The 21,783-nt window shown below is 45.5% G+C and overlaps 2 protein-coding genes and 1 long non-coding RNA gene across 3 annotated transcripts in view; 2 read left to right on the top strand and 1 right to left on the bottom strand.

The window, feature by feature from the left end:
- Positions 1-21,783, top strand: part of LOC135379003 (FH1/FH2 domain-containing protein 3-like) — a 246,977-nt gene that overhangs the window by 156,149 nt on the left and 69,045 nt on the right. The gene's annotated exons all lie outside the window — the stretch shown is intronic.
- On the top strand, positions 1,455-1,885 carry LOC135375793 (uncharacterized). The gene is made up of 3 exons (XR_010417392.1): positions 1,455-1,538; positions 1,607-1,632; positions 1,825-1,885. It is a non-coding gene; the product is annotated as an uncharacterized LOC135375793 (long non-coding RNA).
- Positions 11,303-13,151, bottom strand: LOC135375798 (zinc finger protein 227-like). Its single transcript, XM_064608448.1, has one exon. The coding sequence runs from the start codon at positions 13,140-13,142 to the stop codon at positions 11,607-11,609; it is 1,536 nt and encodes a 511-aa protein (XP_064464518.1). The 5' UTR covers positions 13,143-13,151; the 3' UTR covers positions 11,303-11,606.

Genomic DNA, 21,783 nt, shown 5'->3' on the forward strand with positions numbered 1-21,783 from the left:
CTGCTCTTCAGTTCCTCGAGGTGGTGTCCGGACAAAAACTGCATTTGCACTGAAGGTACGATCGCAATTGTTGGTGCATGAAATGCACGTAAGCGGAATATGTCGTATTGAAACACTCGGAGTGATTAGAAAACGAATTTAATCAGATTCTGCAGCTGGCTGCGCGCTCCCGGCGGAATTCTGGCAACAGTGTGCGAGTCGACGTCACTGGACCTCGCCTCACTGGAGCCCTACATTTCGCACCATACCGGCGCTTGTATTGTTTCGGTTTGACATGTTTGTGTGACTCTGCGACTGTCGAGCTATCGAGTGTGCTGCGAGTAGCGACTATCGAGCTATCGCAATCTGCAATCATCGTTCACCCCAACCATGAGTGGTAGGACTTGTGCTGCTGATGACTGTAAGAGGACATCGGTGAAAGATCCCACTCTTTCATTTTTTCGTTCCCCCCCCCCAAAAAAAAAGGCTGAATTACGTAAAGCATGAAAGGAAGGAAGCATGGTTAGATGCTTTAGGAAATCCGCATGACTGGAAGCGTGCGAAGACGGGCAGAATCTGTTCTGCACACTTCTCAAGAGATAGCTTTGAATTATCTGATCGTTTGAAGTTAGAGTTCGGACTAGGAAAACTTCGGAGAACACTGAAGACTGACGCGTAGTAGTGAGCTTTGTCCAGAAGATGATCGACATTATTTTTTATGCTTTGTTCTCGAGTTACGACAACAGCCGTTATGTGCAGCTCGTCGAGGAGGCACTCGTAGACAATACCTTGTCTAGCGGCGACGCGCAGATGTCGAAAGACGATGTTCAAACAGGTAAGGTTACGTCGCTTTGAGAAGCTTCAATGCTCATAGGAGTGGCATAGTTCTTCCTGTGTGATCGTACAATATAGCAGTAACAATTTGAAAATATTGTCCTGAGGATCATGGTATTATAGTAGAGTGACAGACATTGCAACTTGTGTGGTTGCCGCAGTATTGTGTACAGTACAAAAACGGTTATGTTCACTGTAAGAATAAATAATTGGACACAATTTTCTCTCGCTTTCTGCAAGGCAGATGGAAGTACAGGCAGGTTAACTTTCCTACTGCTATTTTGTTCTTTGACTAGTTGCAAAGATGTTCCAAAAGCCAGCATTCGTCATGATGAAAAATATGGAGGACGAAGTGTCTAAGTAAACCTGTTACTCTGTTGTGTAAAGTTGATGTGCTAATTATTATTGACTAGTGTATATTGTTATACAATTATTGTTAGTAAGATGCAGTTCATTATTGACTCGCGTTGAGGTGCAGACTGCAAGACATTTTGCGTTTCTTTTTGTGTGTGTGTGGGGGGGGGGCATTTAAATGTATATACCATGTTTATCTGTTTATATGTCTTCCTTTTGTGCATTTGACTGGTCCTGGTTTTGCTGCGTTAGCTCAACATTTATTCACACACTCACAATTTCAGGCAGATGGCTGAAGACAGCCAGGATGCAAGTGTTCAGTCTGGTGGTGATGTTCAGAATGAAAAGTCTACTGAAGATGAAGGTGAAAGGTATGTTTGTGTCCCTAACTGGCTAAGATCACGTATTACACAATAGTTAACAATAGCTCTAATTGCAGGTCCAATGGCAAACACACTGATTTCGGTAGGTAACCTCTTTCCTGCTGTTCCTGAGGTAGGGCAATTCATGTCTATACAGATTACATTTTTTTAAATTATAGAAAACATGTTATTGTACAGCTGACATCACAGACCATTTGTTGCTCAGAAGAGCTGCCATTCAAAGTGTCATTATATCTTTATGTTCTTCACAACTGTCAAACGATATCTACCACAGAAAGAAGATATATGAAAATAACGTCATGGGCGCGATGTTCACTCCTTGTGGGCATGGAAATCGGAACAAGCAACCCTTGTGTGCAGCCCGGAGGAGAAGCTGACTCAGAGATATGTTGCTAATATCAACTATACATCTACTCACTGTCATATTACACACACTTCCAGTCTTATTTTCTGATTTTGTCATTCATAATACCTAGTGTTCTGCTTGTATGAACATATAAGATGCAGGTATTCCCATACCATCCCATAGTAATGGATAGAGCAGTCCTAGTCGTAAAAAGTCAAATGATAGGCCTAAGGAAGGAAATAGCCAAAACAGGTCATAAACCATGCAGGTAGTCCTATATCATGCCATTGTAGTGCGTAGAGCACTAATTGTCACAAAAGTCAATTTATAGTTACAAACAAGGACATGCTGTAGGACAAGCTGTAGGATCAAGGACATGCGCAGGTAGTCCCATAGTCCCATGGCAGGGCATAGAGTAGGCATAGTCACAAAAAAGGCAATTTATAGCTGTAAACGAGGTAGTAGTCAAAACAGGTCATAAACCATGCAGGTAGTCCCATACCATCCAATAGTAGTGCTTCGAGTAGCCATAGTCATAAAAAGTCAATTTATAGCTATAAACAAGGAAACAGTCAAAACAGGCCATAAATCACGCAGGTAGTCCCATACCGTTCATAGTAGGGCATAGAGTAGGCTTTTTTTTATTTGCGTGTTAGCGCCGCGAAGCAACTGTGGTTATGAGCGGCGTACAGACATAGACAGCAGGAAGGAGTGGGACCAGGGGGTCAATATGCGTCCTGGGCCGACTTCAGGGGTAACTGTGCCAACATTCGTCTAGAAAGTCTTCGGAAACCCCAGCGAACACCTCAGACAGCACAGCCGGGGGTAAGATTCGAGCCCACCACCTCCCAGTCTTGAGCACGACCTTGGCTACCACCAACGAGTGGACGCCTTAGCCCACTCGGCCATGCCGCTGGTAGAGCTGGCATTGTCACAAAAAGTTAACTCAAGGCTGTAAATGAGGAAATAGTAAAAAAAAGGTCCTAAATCATGCCAGTAGTCCCATACCATCCCACAGTAGTTCATAGAGTAGGCATAGTCATAAAAAGTCAATTTATGGCCATAAACGAGGAAATAGTCATAATAGGTCATAAATTATGCAAGTAGTCCCATAGCACCCCGTAGTACTGCATAGAGTAGGCGTAGTCATAAAAAGTCAATTTGTAGCTGTAAACAAGGAACTACTCATAACAGGTCATAACTTATGCAAGTAGTCCCATACTATGACATAGTAGTGCATTGAGCAGTGATTGTCACAAAAGAGTCGGTGTATGGATGTAAACGAGGAAATAGTCAAAACAGGTCATAAATAATACAGGTAGTCCCACACTGTCGCATAGTAGTGAAAAGAATAATGAAAAGATAACACGAGAATTTAGTGTTAAATTCCAAGGCATCAGGATTAAAATTGGTAGCACGAGCATTAAATTTAACAGAAGAAGGATTAAATCCCACGGTATGAGGATTAAAAGTGGCGGCATAAGGATTAAATCCAGCGAAACAAGGATTAAAAGTGGCGGCATGAGGATTAAATTCCGCGGTATAAGGATTAAATACGACGGGAAAACCTGTAGTTGTAGTGTCCAGTCATGATTCCGTATAAAAAAAAACTATTCTTATCACTTTTTATTGCAAATTCGGGTGGTCATTTCGTGGCAACTTTTTCTGCCGACTCCCGAGCAGTTACGTTTACTCAGTCAAACCACGACGATCTGGGCGATCTCGCATGTTCGCGTGGCGTTTTCGGAGCGCCCGGAATTCGCCAGCGAGCGCGGCAAAGAACCTTGCAATTTCCGAGAGCTCGGTAGTTTTGCCACATTTTGACCAAGCGAATTCGCGATTAAAGGGGCTCGAAAATGCAAAGACAAGTTGACTTTAAGTTACGTTCCACGCTATGTTAATTTCGTACTTGTTATCATAACTCAAAACTTTGATTCCCATACGGAGCTACAATCGAAATTATACCGAACTCTTTCTTCCTTCGGCGCTAAGCAGTGAACGTCGTTTCAGCTCGTGCATCGGTGCTTCCATGCTGCGCGTGCAGCACGTGCCACGCCATCAAGGGGCTACATTTTGAACTTTTCGCTATCCCGTAAAGCGGTAACCGCATACGACGAATTCTCGACAAAAAACGGCCAACTTCCCCACCGGCATGACAACTCGACGGAAAAACGGCGGGATCAACCGCATGCACAGATTTCCACTGCGGAGGACGGTGGCGTCCTAGCGGGCGTTTCGTTACACCGTGTTAAATTTGGACTTCAAATTAATTGATAAATGTTTTCCTACACATAGAAAAGTTATAGTGGCACACAGAAGAAGTTATTGCGGTCAAAGCATATTCGCGAAGCGAGCGCTACAAAAGCGCCCTCAGAGAGCAGCGGGCGAGCGACAGCATGCTTTCCACTTCCCAAGTTAGCCATACGGGCATTCGAAATGCCCGCCACTGGTCTGGCACATCCGCTTGTGGAACGACAGCGCGTGGAGCGGTCCTATTGGCTGCCGTCGAGCGGCCGCTTCCGCTCTTCGGCGAATTTTTCTGTCCACCGTTGTCGTCGAGAAATCGGCGAAGTTCCCATTGCTCGCGTCGGCTCACCGGAAAAACGGTGACGGTGGCCGTTTTTCCGTCGAGAATTCGTCGTATGCGGTTAGCGCTTAACGCTTGCTAAACGCTCGTGCTCCCCGGTTGACGGCCAATGCGCGTGATGGAATGAACGGACAAATTTTGAAAAATAGCTATAACGATCGCTATGTGCCGATCAAGATTGAGCTCAAGGTCTCTGTGAAAAACAGTGCACGTTGCGGTGCGGACTGGCGTCGCTGTCCGAAGGATGTGAAGATAAATGCTACCAGTGGGACATTCACGAGAACTGTTGTGGGCTACAATTAAAGGAGCATGGAAATCCATTTTGGAACATATATTTCTTACCGCCTGATATGAACATACGAGGCGCAATCAAAAAGTAACATTAATGTTTTTTTTTATTTAGAGAAAACACAAAATTAGAAAAAAAGATAATTCGATCATTTTTCAATATAGTCCCCGCTGGGTTCACTGCACGGTGGCCATCGTTTGACTAAGGCACAAATTTCGTGAGAGAAATATAATTGTGAATTTCAGCGCAATTAGTCATGCACTGCCGTCGAGCAGTACGTTTCAGCGACAATGAAAAACACTACATACTCGTTTCGTCTCTGCATGAAAATGATGGACCCAGCACTTGTCGCCAGTGACTATACGAGTCAGGAGGCCATCCCCAAGAGCTTCTTGGCACCATATTATGGCCTCACTGATGTCCATGTGGCGTCGTTTGAGTTTGGCGCGGTGAGCTGTCTTGGTACACACCTGGTGGAGACTTTGCAGCAGTGCAGCTCGTCGTGAACCTGCTGGTGGGTCTAGCCATGACTGATGTTCAATTCTTAGACAACTTCTCCAATAGCCACCCGCCGGTTTTTGCGCACGGTAACCTTTACTCCAGCAACAGCGTCTACAGCGCCTGGTTGCCCAGAGCGACATGCAGCAGTCACAGTATGAAAGCCAGATTTGAACTTTGCAACATCCATAAACCTGCCAAAGCGACATGCAAGCGTTCTGGTACAGTCTCCTCATCCTCCAATAAATGTTTTGAGTTTTTTTGCCCTCGCTGGTCAGAAATACGAGAATGGTATGTTGCTCCTCTCGGGTGCAAATCTCCAAGGTGACGTACATCTTCGACATGTCTTTGTGACGTCATACTTTGCGGCACGCCAACTACTTTCGACGAGCTCTTCCATCTAGGGTGAAATGTGAACATGTCTAAACATCAACCGCGTACTACGTGATCTCCTTTTTATGTTGCCATATTAAGGTTAATTTTTGACTGCCCCTCGTACTACCTTCATAAACTGTCACGCAAAATATTTCCTTCGAAAAGCGCGAATTTCCTGAGAAAATTAGTGTGCAAGAATGCGACAGTCTCCCCCAAGCCGAGTCTGGCGTGTGGTGCCGTCAGGCGGCCGAGCACTTCATTGGCTGCCGGAAGCGTCCGCTCCCCGCCAGAATCGCCTGCTAGCTCCAGAATCGAGGCGACTTACCGACTGAGACGCTGTTGCTATTTATTTGCGTTTAACATTCACCTGTGTTCTTACATGATTTGTCTCGTACGTTTTGCATAAAACATGACTGCGGGCAGTGTAGGTATGGCTATAGGCCTGTGTGTTGCCGTGACGGCCCAGGTTAAGGTGTATCGTACACGGTTGTGGTTTCTGTTCCTATTGTGCTGAAGTGTCGTTGCTTAGTGAACAGTATTGTGCCTCTGTGTGCAGCATATATATGATACGACTAAATACATTCCTGTCAGTCGGAGATTTATTCCATGTGCCATTGTTGTATGCTGCGTATGACAATTCAAAAAAGAAAACTCTTATTTGGCCATGCGTTTTGGGGTTTCCCACAGATCGCTAGCAGATGAACTCTACTGACTTTATTATGGTATCCATGTTGTTGTGCTTGTGGAGACGTTGAGCTCCTGGTATCAGTAAGATATGGTAAGCGCAATGTTACACAGCTATGCATTCATCGGTCCGCTCTTTCGCCTCGGAGATGCCAGTGCCCATGCGGTTCAGAGCCGATAGTGATGGCCACAACAAGGAGAAGTCATGATGGTCGATGACCTCTTCAAATGAAAACACTGGTCACTGTGCCGCGTCTTCATGACTGTGCATTCGTAACCAAGAAGAAGCACTATATTTCAATCCGAATGTTCGTTCACACTTAGCAGCATCCCAAGCAAGCAATGGCCGACGGTTGGCAAAAGGTCGGATGACAGTTGGCCAATGACTCTTTCGGCCATCCAACGTTGGTGCAACGTTGCATAGTGATAGGCAGAGTGAGGATTGGAAAGCCGTCGGCCAGGGTACAGATCCATATCAAGGAACTAGCTCGTTGGCCAAGAACTTGCCAAAGCTTAGGTGAATCTCGCCTGGGGGAGAGGGTAACGTAGAATGGTGTAGCGCTGCATAGGTTCGACTTTTGATGGACCAAGGTAGTTTTTTAAAACTAAAGCAGTAAGAAACAGAAGCGTTAGCTTCATGGCGAGTTAATACGACAAGCAATTCATCATTTCAGTGTGGTTTGTCTACGCTGCAAATTAAACTTCGACATCTCACCAGTCATTTTGACGCACGCGCGAACAGGACTCTAGAATTGCGAAAGCTTGCGAGACAAGCTATGTATAGTATCTGTTTTTCCTTGGGAAACAAATGCCGTTGTGAGTTTGGTCGCATTGTGGTCTCGGGCATCTTACGAGCTTTTTTTTTGTACTTTTAGACAACTCTCTATTTTTTGCATTTTGAAACGTTGTGCTCACTGTCCATTGTGGGAAACACGAGCAACACAAACAAATATTGATATATCGTTACCTTACGCCGCGGGAGGATTATGGAAATGAGCGACGCCGCAGGAATGCTTTGGTGTGTACCTTGGCACAAGCTTGGCACAACGTAGACTGGCCAATGCTTGGCAAACCGTTGGCCAGGGTACAGATCCGTATCAAGAAACAAACTTGTTGGCCGATGATGTACCAAGCAAGGTCAGCCTAACTATTGCCAAGCTTGGCCCAACCTTTGTTTGTTGTTTGAGATCACTTACTGTAAGCCTCCGATACGTTCGTGTGGCGAATTCGAAGCTGGCGGAGCTTAGGCTCCAACTCCATAAAACGTTTCGTCAAGAAGAGCAGACATGTCACCTAAAGAGTGTTCAGTTCATCACCTGTCCTTTCAACGACGTCCAATGAACAAAGCCGTTTCCTGCTCAGTTGGCTTGCCGGCGCCACTACGCCGGAAAAATCGCAAAAAAAGAAAGAAAACGACGGCGCGACCACATGACGTCAGCGGCTGGAAGCCGATGAGGGGGCATTTCTGCCGCGAGATTCAAAGCTCCCTGGCGCGCCAGGATTGCGCGCTACGCTCAAACTTTTTGTGCGAATAAGTATCACAGGTCTCAGAATCGTACTTTCTACTTCTCGCGTCATATTTTATTCCGATCATTTCCATGGGGGGTTGCCCGAAATCCACCATTAAGAATAAACGTTTAAGAATAAACCGCTTAAAAAATACACGGTTAAAAATAAATCTCCTAAAATAAACCGCTTACTATCCCCGCTTAGAGATCACCGTTTAATAATCCACCATTAAAAATAAACTGTTTCAAAATCCCCTCTCCATCTAGCACGGAAGCGGACTGATTGCAATTTACGCCGGGTTATATCATGTTATGTTAGGTTAGTTTAGTTTCGGTTAGTTTGGGATAGTTTAGGCTAGTTTGGTCCTGTGAGGTTAGGTTAAGCCCCTTGCTTGCAGTTCACCTTGATTTGGGCCTATACCACATGACTCTACCAACTGTAGGGTGGATTTGGGGGGATTCTGAAACGATCTATTTTTAACGATATGTTCTTAACCGTGGATTCCTTAGCGTTTATATTTAAACGGGGATATTTCGGCGATTATTTTTGTGCGTTTACTCTGGGAGATATATTTATAACAGTGGGTACTTACGCGTTTATTTTTGAAAGATTATTTTTCATGGTTTCAAACGGGATACACCCTTTCCATGTTCCTTTAAGTGAATCGGTATTCAAAAATGCAGTAGTGGCATCATGCCGCGCACATATGGAACGTTACGATCGGGCCCGTTCCAAATTTACACGGCCACGATAGCTATGCGTGTGCTTCTCCTGCTGTCTCATTGGGTGCTGCCAATCTTCGCCTCCGAATCCCATTCCGCCGGGGGATCCCATTCGTGGCTGCCAAAGCCTGCTCTGTTTTCATTGCGTTTTTCTTCTAACCCGTAGCGCTCTGTGGACTAATTTTGCTTGCATGAAGCTAAATGAAACACGGACTTTCATTTGAGAGCAAGTTGTTTTTGCATTTTACTCCCTCTAATCTCTTCTAACCACACACGATTCTCTCACAGTGGTCGTAATCCATCCCACTACAGCTGCTAGCGGCATTAAAAGTACTTCTCATGATTTATGTCATAAGCCGTCACATCTTGCAGAATTGTTTATTTCTTTGGTTCGACTTATTTGTTCATTTTAGCGTTAGAGGAGACGTAGGACATAAAACAAGAGGAAGAAAATCAGAAATGATCACTACGGGAATAGAATCAAAAACGGACACAAGAGCAATTTGCTCACTGAAGTAGGCCCTGGTTGGCTGTTCAGAGCCTGTGAATGATGTCTTTTTTTTCTTTTTACATTTCACAGGTGTCACCACCCAATCCAGCTCCAATAAAATTCTCTTTTTTCACTCTGTTCATGGATGAGAGTTTCAAATCACAGAGAAATCAGTTGCAGTGGGATACAGACAGCATCTGTACAGCCATTCCTCACTCTACATTACCATGTGCTTCTTTAAGTCTTTGGATTCAATACATGTGACGGAACACGACTCACACTTCGGACAGCCTCTTTCATGTGTACATGGCACTTGGACGGCTTCTATCCAGGGGTGTCATGACTACTTCTGATCCAACAGGTTCGCTTTGGCTGAGCAGGCCAATTCTCTGGCTGGTCTGTCTTCATGCTATGGCTATAAACCCCGCAGTACAGAGGTTGCATTTGCATGGCATCACGCACATGTAGGCCCACTTGTAACGCTGCAGGTTTGTGCTCTGCCTGAAGTACGCAGAGCAGAGAATGCTCTTGTATGGCCTCTCACCTGTGCGTGTGTCCACTTGTGATGCCCCAGGTCTGCGCTCTGGCTAAATTCTCCCAGAAAGAGATCCCCTTTCTAGGGCTCCTTGTGTGTCCACTTCTGGCACTGCAAGTTGCTGCGGGTGAACACGTCAGAAGCGAGGTCACACATTTATGGCTTATCACCCATGTGTGTCCACCTTTGATTAGGCACATTCATGCTCTGACTGAACTCTGACACGCAGAGATGGTGTGTCATCCATGTGTGTGTTTACTTGCGACATGAAAGGCTTCCCAATTGAAATTGGCCGACGGCCGACTCTCGGCAGAAAGTCGGGGACCAGTTGGCAGCCAACTAAGTCGGCCAGCCAGTCATGTTCTAAAGTCTGGGCAACGTTAACTGCCAACTACGTCGGCAAGAACCTGGCCAATGACGTTGGGCCAACAGCCCGTGCCGACGGGACGCCACCGTAGCTTGCCCTCAGTCGGTTACCGAACTCATCTTCACGTAGTACCAAGGTAAGTGGCCAATGATGTCTCTTTATGACGATTTCAATCAGTTCTCGGGAGTGCACACATATCACCTAAGATTGAGACAGTCACGTAGACTCTGTTGTAGTCGTTGAAACTGTCACAGAAGAGTCATATACGCCATATGAAAAAAGAGGAAGTGTCCTCTAACGTCCTCTATACGTTGCGTTGTGATAGGCAGAGCGACGTTTGGCAAGCAGTCGGCCAGGACAGATCTGTAGCAAGAAAGCTCTGTACCGAGCTCGTTTGCCAAGCACTTGCCAAGCACGGCTGGGCTGGCCAGCCAAGCTCTTGCCAAGCTTGGTTCAATCTCAGAATGTTGCCTCGGGGAGACGGAAACGCCGAATGGTGCAGCACTGCATAAGTTCAACTTTCGATTGGCCAAGTGATTGTCTCAAACCAAAAGCAGTAAGAAACAGAGACATTATCTTCATGGTGAGCTAATACGACAAGCAATTCCTCATTTCAGTGTTGTTTGTGTACGCATCAAATTAAACTTACACACCTCACCCTTCATTTTGACTAACGCGCGAGCAGGACTCTCGAATTTGTGGAAGCTCGCGAGACAAACCTATGTATAGTATCTGCTGTTCTTCCTCAGGAAAGAAATGCAATTTCTTTTCTTTATACTGACCTGTTTGATTCTAGTGATCTCGGGCATATTGCGAGCTTTTACGATTCTCCACCTACGCCGTTACCCTTCTTGGGCCTCTTGGGCCCACGTTTACCCAATCAGTACCCAAGCTTGCTTCCTTATTGGCCACCATCGGCCCTACATCTGTCAGGTCGGCCCTCTACATTGGCCCGAGCTTGTGCCGGCTAAGTCGGCCCGAGTGAGGCCATTGTCAATCCCCAACCTTGGCTTAAGCTTTTTTTGCAAGCTTGGCCCGACAACTTTTAGATTGGAGCAGACGTCGGCTCAGTCTTTCGCCAATATTGCTTTCGCCGCTGGGAGGTAGCGTTGTCATGCAAAATTTCTCACTGGGCCGTGACAGGGCCATATATGGGTCAACGTTTGCCAGGTTGGCCAGAAAGGTTGGCCCTATGTTGGTGGCCAATGAATGGCCAGTCTCAGGCCATTGTCAATCCCCAAGCTCGGCCCAACCATGTTGTCTTACCTTGGGCCAAGGTTGGCTTAGTTGGCCAACTCCTCTCAGCCGACCTTGGGCCAAGCACGTTTTTTCACTTGGGTTGTGCTCTCGTTGGGCTCTGCAGGAGAGAGATCGCACTTGTAGGGCTTCTCGCTCATGCATGTCTGCTTCTAACACCGCAAGCTCCCGCTGTTGGCCCTACAGGACAGCGGTCGCATGTTTGTGGCTTTTCGCTCATATGAGTCTACTTGTGATTGTGCAGACAAGTGCTCTAACTGAACACTGCAAGGCAGAGATCACACTTGTATGGCGTTTCACCCTTGGGTGTTCGACGGGCTTCTGCTCTGGCTGAACTCCACAGGAGAGAGATTGCGCTTAAATGGCTTTTCGCTCACGCATGTTCACTTGTAATTCCTCAGCTTCGCACTGAACTCTTCGCACTTTTATGGCTTCTTGCCCAGTGAGTTCGCATGTGACACGACAGGCTTCGGCTGTAGCTGAATTTTGCGGGACAGAGATCACACTTGTATGGCCTCTCACCCACGTGTGTTTGCATGTGACTCTGTAGTTCTGTGCTCTCGCTGAACTCTGCACTACAGAGACCACACTTGTGTGGGTTCTCACCCATGTGTGTTTGCCTGTGACTCTGCAGGTTCAAGCTCCGGTTGAACTCTGCAGGACAGAGGTCGCACTTGTATGGCCTCTCGCCTGTGTGTGTTCGCTTGTGACGTTTCAGCGTTGTTCTCTCGCTGAACCCTGCATGGCAGATACCACACTTGTATGGTTTCTCACCCGTGTGTGTTCGCATGTGACGTGACAGGCTCGTTCTATAGCTGTACCCTGCAGGACAGAGACTACACTTGTATGGCTTTTCGCCTGTGTGGATTCGCCTGTGACACTGCAGGTAGTCGCTCAGCATGAACTCTGCAGGACAGAGGTCGCACTTAAAGGGCGTGTCACCCACGTGTTTTTGCTTGTGATATGACAGGCTTGTCCTGCCGCTGAACGCTGCAGGACAGACATCACACTTATATGGTCTTCCATCCGTGTGTTTTCGCATGTGATGCTGCAGCGTCGTGCTGTCATAGAACTCTGCATGGCAGAGATCGCACTTGTATGGCTTCTCACCTGTGTGCGTTCGCTTGTGACGCAACAGGCTTGTGCTCTGCATGTACTCTGCAGGACAGAGGTCGCACTTGTATGGCCTCTCCCCCGTGTGTGTTTGCTTGTGATGCCGCAGCGTTCTGCTGACAAAGAACTCTGCACTGCAGAGATCACACTTGTATGGCTTCTTACCTGTGTGTGTTCGCTTGTGTTGCAACAGGTATGTGCTCTGGCTGTAGTCTGCAGGACAGAGATCACACTTGTATGGCCTCTCGCCCTTGTGTGTTAACTTGTGACTCCGCAGCTTTGTGACATCACTGAACTCTGCATGGCATAGGTTGCACTTGTATAGTTTCACACCCGTTTGTGTTCGATTATGATCCGACAGGCTCGTGCTCTGGCTGAACTCTGCAAGGCCGAGGTCGCCCTTGCATGCACCCGTTGCGCGTGCAAGTGTCGCGTACTTGTGCAACCCTTCTCCCGTGTGACTTTTTGCATGCGCTCGCAGAGTTGATGCATCACAGAATGTCGCGGAACATGTGTTGCAGGTAAGTGGCTTTGTTTTGTGAGCCATGAGGTGATCTTCCAGGTGGCCAATGTCAATGCATGTAGCCAAACAAACAGTGCACTTGTACAACCTGTCTTTCTCATGGGCAAACGTCGTCGATTTGCCTGCCTCCCAAGCCTTGCTCTGATCTAAAAGTCGATCGCTGGTAGTCACCAGTGAACTGTTGTCGAATTGTGGTTCATCTGTTGTTGCGTTTGTATTGAAGAGTGGATTTGAAGAAGCGCAACTTGTAGACGCTCGACTACAAGGTCCTCTGGGCTGTTTCTCAAGATGAAGCATCCCTGTGCCTTCTCTTGCTCCTGAAATTACAGAAATTGGACATTGAGAGTGCTGACAGCTTGGTAGTCGATTAGCACAATATTCGCTCACAAAATTAAGGCACTATGTTGCACAAAAAATGGTCTGCCATACAGAGGCCACATTATTTATGAAAGATCGATGCCTGGTAGTCATCTGCCGTTTTGTTCCAATACATCTGGTACTATGGTATTTGATAACACTGCAGTGGCTGCCTCCACCTGGTCAGTTGTGCTGCTAGAGTGAAAATGCAGTACTAGCGAAAAAGCAAAGTATCGAGATTTCACTGCCAGGACCACAAGTGAATTATTTTCTGTGGATTATGATATCGTGCTGCGATTGATTGATTGATTGGTATTGCTGTGGATAACAGATGTGTCTTCAGCTCTCGACAAAGCAGAAGATGACCTCACTAAGATCACAAACGAAACAAGAAAATCCAGGTTGATTATAGGATCGGGACTCCAACAAATACTTGTACACCTACAATTTTTTTCCACATGCACCTTGTCTGTAGTGCCATGATTTGGGGCAATAAGTGTGTTAACTATGCAAATAAATATTCATTTAACTATGGGTTAAATAAATACTCACCAATCATAATCATAAAATAGTTTATTTTACTGGGGGTTACACTATAAATCGTTTAGAATAAATCGTTTGAGAAAAACTCCATGATACATTGTTTTACAATAAACCGCGTAAAATTCCCCGATAAAGAATCAACAGCACAAAAATTCCCAGCCAAAAAACAGTCGCTCAAGAATCCACCATGAAAAGTATATTGCTGCAAAATATATAGTTAAAAATACGCTGTTTCAAGATACATCCTGTAGTCCAACATGACAGCGAGGTACTAGATGTATATCTCTACGCAGAGGAGAGAAGTAAGACATTGCTTACATTTGTGGTTTTTGCCACTGTTAGCACTCACCTCTACCTAGTGGCCTGTCATGGCTGCCATATTTGTTGTGTGTGTGTGTTGTTGCTATGTTTTCCTTTGAGCGTAGAAAAGCCTATGCATTATATGCATGTCCTGCGTTATTTCTCTTGACAAAGCATCGACGTGAACTGTGGCAGTGCTGAGCGCTCGTTCGTACGTGTGTCCAGAGTTAGCTTTACACTGACGTTCAAGTAAGGTACGCTTGCTTCGTGTACGAAGTATGGAAGTGTGATGTACGAAGTATACTCATGGTAGGAGCCCAACTAAATTCGCCGACTTTGGGACTGTTTGCCAAAGCAGATTGTCTATTTCACTCGCGGCCACACCACGTGACTGTAAGAACCGTAAGGTGGATTTAGGGGATTCTGAAACGATTTGTTTTTAACGGTATATTCTTAGCCGTGGATTCCTTAGCATTTTTGTTTGCATGGGGACACTGCAGTTATTATTTTTGTGCGTTGATTTTTAAACATGTATTGCGGGAGATTTATTTTTGACAGTGGCTGCTTACGTGTTATTTTTTAAATGTTATTTTTAATGGTTTAAAACAGGCTAGGCCCGTTTTTTATTCTGTGCTAGCACCGCGAAGCAACTGTGGCCATGAGCGGCGTGCAGACATTGAAACACGGAGATACGAGAGCAGGAAGGAGCGGAGGACAGGGGGGGCTAGTACGCGTCCTTGGCAGACTTCATGGGGGAGCTGTGCTGACATTAGCCTGGAAGGACTGCACGAAAAGCCAGAGAAATCTTCACATAGCACAGTCGGTGAAGGGATTTGAACCGACGTCACTCTCCAGTACTGGCGTGGAAGCAGTCATACAAATGAAACAACCTGTAATGCATTAACATTAGAAGGGGCGTTTCGAGGAAAAGTGCGGACGTTGATCCGCGGTCAAGACGTGGAGAGGCAAGTACGCCATGTGAGAGAGGACGAGGCAGTGGAGAACTGTCAAAGTTTAATAAGTATGATGCTGGTTCAAACGCACAGTGGTAAAGATTTGCACATAAGTGGTGCACACGACACTAGAAGCGATGTTGAGGAAGCAGCAGCACGGCCAAGGGAGATGACCGAAGAACAAACTAGAAGTCGTTCCAACGTTGGGGTCACCCATACCGTTACCGTTGCATCTGCAGTCAGCACCTTACCTTACCTTAGTCAGCATTATATCTGTAGCAGCGCTACAATAAGCGAGGTCTGACACAAGTGATGGCTGAGGGGAGAATAATGTTTCAATGAACTGCGGGTGCGCTCGACACCTACGCTCTAGGTAAAAACTCGCGATCGCGATGATAGTGAAGTTGACCGCTACAAGGGCTCCCCCTGCGGCGATTGTGGAGGGTTGAACAACAACAACAGATAGGCAAGCAGATTTGGAAGAACTTGTTTCTAGTGTATAGCGCTCTCTTTTGGTCGGTTTTTGCGGGGTGAGAGGGGTGTCATTGGTTTGCTCGAAAAAATAAATAAAATAAACTTCACTTGGTTGCAGTTCAGTGCCGGTCCTTGTCCTTTTATTCTCTGTCCTTGTCCTACCCAGCACTGGGGGTTTTTAATTGTTTTTAATACAACAATTTCACCATAATTATCACCTTCTGATGCGGACACTCCGCAGTGCCGTTGCTGGACTTTGTGCTCCATTTGTTCCTGCCCTGCCAACATGGCAACATTGTAAGGCTCCGTTTTCACTACTGTGATTGGTTGTTTATCTTCATCTGGGGGTTCTTCTTTAATATGACACATCCCAGCAGTCGCCCCTGAAGCGAAATTAAAGGGAGAGAAGTAAGACACATTGCAAAGCTCACGACAGTTTATGCAACCGAAGACACGGACAAAATAAAACGATAGGGTCTCAGGTTTTTAAGTTACGGATCTATAACACCAGCTCGCTTGCTATCTCTCTATCCTTTCGTTATCGTAACATGTGCCGTCCATAAACATCACAATCCACTTTATGACCAAAATCCGTGGGAACGGCATTCGTCATATTAACGAGCTTTGACTGTTCGTGCCTAAAAAATAAAAAAATAAAAAACAGTTCTGTTGCATCATTCGTTTCTCGCTGTACAGTGGACTCTCGTTAATTCGAACTCGAGGGGGCCGGGGTTATTTGTTCGAATAAACCGAAGTTCGAACTAACGGGAGACGCTCTCCTGGAAGGGGCGTAATTCAAATAGTTGGCGTAATTCAAATCGTTACTGCTGCCGAACTCCGCCACTACCGTCGTTACGTTCCCGATGCCGAACCAAAGTTACGGAGGAGAAAACTCCCAGAGCGTCGCGGCCGCGCGTTACGACTTTGAAGGAAATACAGGACCTATATGTTCACAAGAATTCACTTACAGAAATTATGAAGCGACTTAGGGTTGAAAGCAGTCAGTATTTCGCTCTTGCAACTGTTCCTCTTAGCGGGACTGTTAGCATCGCTTTTGATTCGGACACAAGTTCAAGCGTGGCATATATCAGCATTTTTCTCGGAAGAAAAATGGCGCACTGTCATATCCAGTGCCGGTACTACATCAGATGCACTTGGTACAGTGGCTAGAAGGAGAAGTGTGCCGGGCGCCATATACATGCCATGCGATAGGGAAGCGCAAACCGCAATGACAAGTTCTGGCGTCGCAGAGGGCGCTGCAACCAACCACTAGGCGAGTCGGGTCGCGGGAAGCAGACGCTTACTTGTCAGCTCAACGTGTGTCGTTTCGAGAATTTGTTTGTTCAATTTGTGTCTCTTTGGGTGCTTTTGTGTGTCACTGATAGGCGCCGACTGCGGGGGGGGGGGGGGCCTTGCCCCCCCGGAACGTGGAGGTCCCGTTAAGAGACTGACACCAACCTTTGGGGCTCGGCGCGCCCGGGTCAAAAGAGCGAAGAGGCACCAACCCCAAAAATGCATCTTGCAATTTGTAAAATATGTATCCGCCCACCATACTCATTATCACAGTAGAAGGTGAGGCGAAGAAACACAGAGGATGACCCAACACATAGACTGAATTTCGCCCAAAGCAATCAGATCAATGAAACGAAGCAGTCGAAAAGGTACCAGCAGCTGCCAGTGAGGTGTAACGGTAGGATCTTCGGAACGCATATCCGTTGGGAGCGGGTTCAACTCCCGCTGCTCCATTTCATTGACCATATATTGCGCGCACTTTGGGTCAAACACTGAGGATTCAATGCATTTTGTTCCTTTTGCACTCAGTTTTCAAAGGCGTAATGCCTTCAGCTGTGCACATGTTCACTGTTTACGTTCGCTCTGTTTTTTCTTTTTCTTTCGTTTTTTCTGTTCTTCCTTCCTCTTATTCCTATACCAGTTCTGCATACATCATAGGATCCCGCCGGAGTGTGTGATTCTCCAACTTTAGTTTTGTGTTCTTCATTTTTCTTTTTTCCTTCTTTGTGTTTTCTTTTGCTTTCTTCTTTTCTTTGGCTTTTTCTTCCCCTTTCACTTTTTTGTTGGAATAAAAGCCGACATCCATCTGGCTTTCTTTTCCTTTCTTTTTTTTTCTTAATAAACATATCCCCCACCTCCACCCCGCGCCAGAGTACTTACTTCGCGGTGCTCCCTTGCCCCCCCTGGGAAAATGAAAACTCTCCACCTCTGTGTGTCACATAGCGAAGTCTGGGTATCCAGTCTTCACGACAGGGTCTATGCCACCGAGAGGACGAACATGGGGTCTTCCTGTTCCGACCACCGAAGGAAACCATCCGCAGAGAAGAGTCGACGCGTAACGTAAAGCGCGCGGAGAAAGGACTGACAATTGACTGCGTTGTGTGTGAACGGTAATTCGAGGAAGGGTATACCACGAGGATTCTTCAGCACATCATTGGCGACGAAAACGTTGAAATTCCGAGGGACAGGTCGCTGCTACAGGACGATGCCGTTCCAGCCCTGTTTCCGGACGCGCCGAAGTATTTCACTAAGAAAGTGCGCCCATCAAAATAAAGCTGGATTCTGGTGCGCAGGTGCACAACTTCAGTTGAGCGGCTCATTTACGTACGCTCCGCATCAGAAAAAAATGAAACGGAATTCTATGTCCAAAATTCTCTTTTTGCTGCACACAGACTTAGTCTGGACTGGTTACAAAACGGAAAAATTGCCGTATAAAAGCTGTATGCAGTGTGCTTGATACAGAATTTGATAAGGGCTGGTTAGCAAGTGGTTAAGAATTCCTGTTTAGAAATGTATACAGTGCGCACCCTGTACGCACCTTTATTCAGGTTTCTGTCTGTTAGATTGGGAGCGAATAGGCTGGATAGGTCATGGTTATAAGAGCTGTATATAAACTAGAAGACCATTTTCATAAGCCGCACAGATCCAAGAAAGTGAGTTCACCAGCTGCTTCGACGTCTACTATACCCTGGCCATGGACTGGCCAAGCTCATTTCAGTGCTGCAAAGCAGCATTTAGGTTATATTTTTCCACTCAGAAGCTCTACGCCCGCAGCGCAGCATCTTTGACTTTATGCAAGTCATGGTAGAAAGCGCACAAAAACACGGACTAGAAGAAGACGACACAAGACAGCGCTGGTGTTGTCGTCATTGTTTTTGTGCGCTTTCTACCATGTCGTATGCTTACCAACTAGCCCAACGTTGTTTGTTATTTATGCAAGTCCTTGACCAATCTAAGGCTTGAACAAATTGGCTGTAACGTGCACTGCAATATGAACTCATTAGACGTGTTCTTCATATCTTTTTAGTCACACGACTGCATTCTCTTACAAAGTCTCTTTTTTTCTTTCTCTCTCAAATTTTCTTGAATAAAGAGAATGTGTCAAACAGAGAGCGACGGAAGCATTTGAAAATACGCTTGAACGGAAATCAACGAGATGTTTCCGTTCACTCGTACATGTATACACCAGCTCGCTTGTCTCCTCACTTATGTTCAACGAAAATACGCTATTTTTGCTTGAAAATATGTCATTTGAAAATATTCCCTAAGACGTCTCGGTAAAATACAAATGTGTTCAGTACTGTACGATCGATCATGACTCTATTCCTTTTTTCTTTGTTTAAAACTTGCGCGTGCTAGTGTTCTCGTAGTTATCGCTGCATAATTAAGAGGACATGAATCACCAACAAGATTCATTTTCAAGCTAACGTGAAATCCTCGGGTTTTATTGCCGAACTCCGCAACTTCCCCCGTAGGAGCCCTTCGGGAGGTAACTCGCCTACTGCGACAAGCGCCATCTGGACCTTTCATTGCAGTTTTGTGCGCTTATTTCCCGGCGCCCGGCACACTTCTCCTTCTAGCCACTGTACTGGAGGCGAACCTATCCGCTCCCATCCCTCGTCCCGTGTGACAGTCACTGTCCGTGTGAGTGTTGCCAGGTCACTTAGGCGGAAATTCAGGAAGTCGGCGCCAGAAAATTCTGTAGAATTCAGTAGATGTACTAAAAACAAGGGCAAACGCTCCACGGCGACCTAACTAGAGGGCCATATGATACATAAGCACGAACTACCACGATATATAGGCGATAGGATAAGTAAAATATACGTGTAATTTGGTGTACATAGTATAACAACGTGCTCGCACACCGCCATTCGATCACGTACTCTCGCTCATACACATTCGCAGCTTCTATCAAGTCACAGCGAAGTTATAGCAGTTCTTGTCTCCGAACAGTGCTTCGTGTGCAGCAGTCCAGTGATAGTTTCTGTCGAAAGATGTTCATGAGGTTCACCAAAGAAAATATTCGTTCCACGCACGCGATCCAATGCGGCAAGCAGAGGAGGTTTACAACGAAACTTCCTAACGACGGAAACATAAGCTCGTCGGAACTTGTCCTCACGTTTGATGCGTTACCGGGTGTCATGTGGCATATACTTCTGCAATGTTTTTGCTATGAATTGTTTTACTTGGGCAGCTGCTCGCATTTTTAAAGGTGACTGCTTGCAGGTGCCACATAACGCGTAGACCCCTCACTATGTCAAAAGTCATGATTTTCTCGCTCGTACGCGGACTACGATGCGACAGTGCCAACAAACGTAAATTGGAGTTCGCTATGTAAAACCACGCTTCAGACAAAAAATTCAGTAGATTTAAGCGCGTTTTGATCTTTTTTCAGTATTTCAGTAGACCGACTCGAAGTCCAGTAGATCTACTGAAATTCCAGTAGATCTGGCAACACTGGTGTGAATGCTCAACAGGGACGTTAGTAGTATTCAGTCTGGTCGAGCTGACGGCGGGCCCACTGGTAGGCGCGTTTATTGACCCCTGCGCCGACTTCACTCGCGTATTTTTCCCGTGCGCGGCAGTGCGGAGGGTTGTCCGCGCGCTTATAACATGCAGAGACATGCAAAGAAGGGTCATACACAAAAAGTACGAGTGAAAATATATTTATTAATGCCAATCAAGTTGCCAATTGTAAAGCCAGTGCTGGGAATTGTGATGCCAATCAGGTGAAGGAGAAAAACCCGACCGAAAAACCTTCACAACCTGTAATAGAAGAAACACAACACACATAATAAAGAACATACTTACTCATTACCAATTTCACATATTCCATATGGATATGACTCAATGGCATTAAAGAGGTATCTCTTATCAAAGTGGGCCAACTTCTTTCCTCATTTTTCAATCTGCGCCGAATTTTTTCGCGACTTTTTCCCGTGCGCGACAGGCGACGCTCGGGTAGAGGGCTGCTGCGGTGGGCGGAGCGTGGCCGGAGGGCTGCGTGAGCGCTTACTTGCTCACATTTTTTCAGCCTGGGCCGACTTCTTTCATCATTTTTCAATCTGTGTCGACTTCAATCGCAATTTTTTTCCCGCAACAGCAGGTGTGCAGTAGGCGATTTACATGCAAAGGATAGCTATACACAAAAGTACGAGTGAAAATATATTTATTAAAGTCATTAGTGTCAGGAATTATATTATGACTCAGTGTGAAGGAGAAAAACTCAGTCAAAAAATCTGATGCAATAGCATTGAAGGGGTATTTTATTAGTGATAATCACGCAAGTTTTCAATTAAGCAGAAGGAGTAGCACATTTTTAATAAAAGAAGATATTTTTAATCAATACGATTACTATCAAATTAAAAGTTTTATTATAAAAAGTCTAACATGACAACCATAGCGGAGTTTTAATTACAATGTTCTGATATGTAACTTCATGCGCAACAGCTAGTATTCCATTATGACATATTTAATCAAAGAATATATTTTTAATCAATATGATTACAACCAAAATTAAAAGTTTTATTATAAAAAGTCTAACATTATTATACGTGACCACCATACTGGAGCTTTAATTACAAGTGCCGATATATGTACGTGAACAGCAGAGAACATGGAAGACCATGGGACACGAACACAAGAGGAAATAAAATCTATAACAATACATTGGTTAATCAAAACAACAGAGGAGGAGACTATCATTTTAACTATCATAAAATCACCCTCGTGACTTCCCCATACAATTTTCATTCTAAGAGACACTTTGTTTTATGAATCCAACACAGAAAATATATTAAAGAATGAACTTCACCACATAGCACGCTCCTAGCCAACAATCAACTCTAATAATATCTGCCCTGATTTGTTGAAGACGGGAGGCGTACACCTGACAGTTATAAACATTTTCGAGCGCAATAGGGAAGATTATTCAAACATTACACAATTAATCGATTTCTTATTAAGTAAACAGCATAGACATATGGAAATAACGAGAAAAAACAATCAACAGCTAATAG

The sequence above is a fragment of the Ornithodoros turicata genome, chromosome 1, assembly GCF_037126465.1.
Source record: "Ornithodoros turicata isolate Travis chromosome 1, ASM3712646v1, whole genome shotgun sequence".
Lineage (NCBI taxonomy): Eukaryota > Metazoa > Arthropoda > Arachnida > Ixodida > Argasidae > Ornithodoros > Ornithodoros turicata.

Coding starts and splice junctions, on each gene's coding strand:
- LOC135375798 (XM_064608448.1), bottom strand. CDS start 13,142: ATGCTTCATCTTGAGAAACAGCCCAGAGGACCTTGTAGTCGAGCGTCT.